The sequence below is a fragment of the Stigmatopora nigra genome, chromosome 8, assembly GCF_051989575.1.
Source record: "Stigmatopora nigra isolate UIUO_SnigA chromosome 8, RoL_Snig_1.1, whole genome shotgun sequence".
Lineage (NCBI taxonomy): Eukaryota > Metazoa > Chordata > Actinopteri > Syngnathiformes > Syngnathidae > Stigmatopora > Stigmatopora nigra.
Window position 1 is genome coordinate 13,807,675 of NC_135515.1, and position 3,414 is coordinate 13,811,088.

A 3,414-nucleotide genomic window follows, 5' to 3' on the forward strand; every position below is an offset into this window, starting at 1 on the left:
GGCTACAGGCTCAGATGGCACTTTCATTCATGTCTTTGACATTGTGAGTTTTGAGGTTTATCACATGTTGTCCTTGCTTTTGTGTTAAATGCTGTAAATGTCCAATAAATTAAGGAACAACAATGTGCGCTTTTATTTAATGCAATTAAAAGCTAAACCTATAAGTAGTCACCATATATCTATCAAATATTTTTTCCACCAATACTGTAATTAATTAATTTACTTTTTAAGGATGAGCTTGCGCGAGTCATGGTGACTTTGTTCGACTCCCGTCACCTTCTCTACCAGTTGCTGTGGAATATGTTCTCCAAAGAAGTGGAGCTCGCCGATTCAATGCAGACCCTTTTTCGGGGAAACAGCCTGGCCAGCAAAATTATGACCTTTTGTTTTAAGGTAGGAAATCTCACATATTCAAGCAATTTTTATTGGTCGTTCTTTTTCTTCTATTAGTCATTGTTAAACTGTCATCCTTCACCACTTCCCAGTTTCATTACTTAACATTTTTTACATTAAGCACAGTAATACCTTCAGTGACATCTATGTGTTCCGGGACCGAGCTCGTATGTCGATTTATAGAAATGAACTTAATACTACTTAATTTGTTCGCACCCAATGAATAAAACACCAAAAACAGGATATTGGAATGGAACCACATATTTTTATTTGTTCTAATTTTCCATCTACTAACAGAGTAACCAATAACTATCTAGTAGTTATGATGTTGACTACTAATAAGAAACATTATTCAGTACAATGCGGTGTGCGGAGGGGCTGGGAGAGACACATACAGACTTTTTGCACAGCAATGCGCTCATAACATAACGAACACATTTAAATGAACAATACAGACACTCATACATGAGTTTAATCTAAACTTACAGTAAACATAATTCCAATTTTGTTTTACTTTTTTTTTTTTTTTTACCTTTCCGCTCTTTTTGCCTCGCCTCCACCCTGACCTTCAGCCCGAGTTTTACAATGTACATACCGTGGGTTGTTTGCTTTTGTCTTCCCCTCGAAATATTCAGAAAATGATGCACACACGGGTCCTCATACTAGGATAACGCACGATCACTTGCCAATTTGATCGGGTTTCTCTTTTCCATAAAATCAGACAACGCTTGCCGCGTACATGTCTTTGATTTGCTGTGTAGAGAGGCGGTTCCTTCTTCCACCTCATCCTTCATACTGAACTCCCGCAATGCTTCACCCATTGTTTGAAGGTATTTTTACACGAGGAAGGCAGTGCGCTGACATCATAAGCAGCCTCGCGCGTCTCGGACACCTGGCTGTCTCTTATTCTCGTATCTCAAAAATGTTCTCATATCTCAGGGCAAATATTTGCTCTGAATTTTGCTCGCATGCCAAATTCCTCGTATGTCTTGGCAGTTGTATGTCAAGGTATTACTCGATTAAAATATGCAGAAACTCCCAGGAGGAAGACACGTCCCTGTCTTCCGCTTACCACTAAGAAAATGGCGGAAGACAGGAGACTCAACTCAGCACAAAAAAAGGAAAATGGCAGGCATCGGGCGATGGCTGTCACTTTTATCCGAAAATAGTTTTCTGATCAGACAGGACAGTTGGGAGCCTCTGTGAGGGTACATTATTTTTCCAGAAATGCCAGCCCCGGGCAACCTTACAGCGGACGCTGTCACGCCTGTTTGATATTAGAGCTTGCTTAGCTGACGGACAGCTCGGAGTCTTAATGAAGGTGGATTTTATTCATAAATGCCACCCCCATGCAAACTTACGGCTGATGCCGTCGCATTAAACCGATAATAGAGCTCACTCAGCGGAATTAAATGGCCAGGAGCTTTAGGATCGTGGAGCTGATGGTGGAGTTTCCCTGGAATGTTTCAAAGTGCAAACTCCTGGCGATGGCCCTGGTGACCTTGTCCGAAAATAGAGCCCTTTGGCTAAGATGGCTGGACACCTCAGAGGAGAAAAGTGGAAGTTAAGTTTCCATATAAGTCCAGGCACCGCACTGACGCCGTTGCTCTTATCCGGAAATTGAGCTTGACTACTGGACGGTGCGGTGTAGCGAAGTGGAGGTTTTCTTTCACCTTAAACAATGACGACAATAAAGATGATCTTAGTACTGTCAGAAATCGCAAGAAATGTTTAACGGGGCATGCAGTTTGACACAAAAGGTCCCGGAGATTGATGACAACATGGTCATAGCCATGGAATACCGCAATCGTCTTGACAGTTGCATGTCCTTCTACAAAAGCATACGTATTTTTACTAAAAAAGAAACCACAGTCACAACTCCTCCTCAACATACTCCTTGTGTGACAAAAACCTGTCGCCAAAACTCCTCCTCCTAAAACGCTCCCTCACGGCGTCTCCTGAAGATTCCATCGATAATCCAATGCCTCTTGAATCTGATGCAATAGACGTGGACTTAAGATCCTAATAACGTCTTTTAAAAATATATATATTTAAAGTGAATCTGGAGCAAGCTGTGCAAGCAAATACATAGTTGTGTTGATTTAATAGGGGTTTTGTGAACCCACAATGGCTGAAGGAGAAAAAATGGATTTTTTGCACATTTACTTTCAAAGCAATTTTCAAGATGGACTTTTCAAGAAAAAAAGCTGGACATCATTAATTAAGGTCGGACAACTCCAAAGCAAGCAAGTCTGTCAATACCTGGAAAGAAAATTTTCAGCACTACATCGAATAAAAACTTTTGCCAGAAAAAAGACAGGATAGGCATTAGCTTCGATGGCAATAGAAAAGGAGGAAAAGAGGATGGATATTGTGTACAGGTAAAAATGACTTTATGTGAGTAAAAATATGGCTATATTTTTAAATAATATTTTAACTGTATGAGGTTATTATTGATGATTTTTTATGTTTTTTTATGTGTCGCAAGCTGTAGCTGCAGTTGAGGTTTAATAGACATAAAATCATTTTTGAGGGTTGGATTGATTCCGACAGCTGGAGGTGTCGCTAGAAGATTTATGGACCGCCAATGCGTTATATGCGATATTCGAGGGAGTATTGTACAAGTATTCATTAGCTATATTAGCATGAACTAAATTAATTTAAAAATTTGTTGTGGTCGTCTTAGGTTTATGGAGCAGCGTACCTGCAGCAATTACTGGAACCATTACTAAAAGGTGTCATCACAACCCCTGAGCACATCAGTTTTGAAGTGGACCCTACACGGTATAATCATCCTCTATCATTTCAAGTCACCTTTTCAATGATGTTTTAGATACTAAATTATAGCTGTCTCGTGGGGTAGAGGTTCACTCACCTGAGTTCGGTGCGGGCATGCACAGGCTCGATTCCCGCTGGTGGCGGTATGATTGTGAGCATGGATATTTGTTCGCATCTCTGTTCTCTACGACTGGCGACCAGTCTAGAGTGCACTACTCTGCCTTCCGCCCAAAATGAGCCTGG

General features: G+C 40.8%; 1 protein-coding gene across 1 annotated transcript in view; it reads left to right on the forward strand.

Annotated features, from left to right (window-relative positions):
- nf1a (neurofibromin 1a) overlaps positions 1-3,414 on the forward strand; it is a 153,229-nt gene that overhangs the window by 87,486 nt on the left and 62,329 nt on the right. The window contains exons 26-27 of the mRNA XM_077721945.1: positions 232-393; positions 3,080-3,177. Of these exons, the coding sequence (XP_077578071.1) occupies positions 232-393; positions 3,080-3,177 (260 nt within the window). The remainder of the gene's footprint in view (positions 1-231; positions 394-3,079; positions 3,178-3,414) is intronic.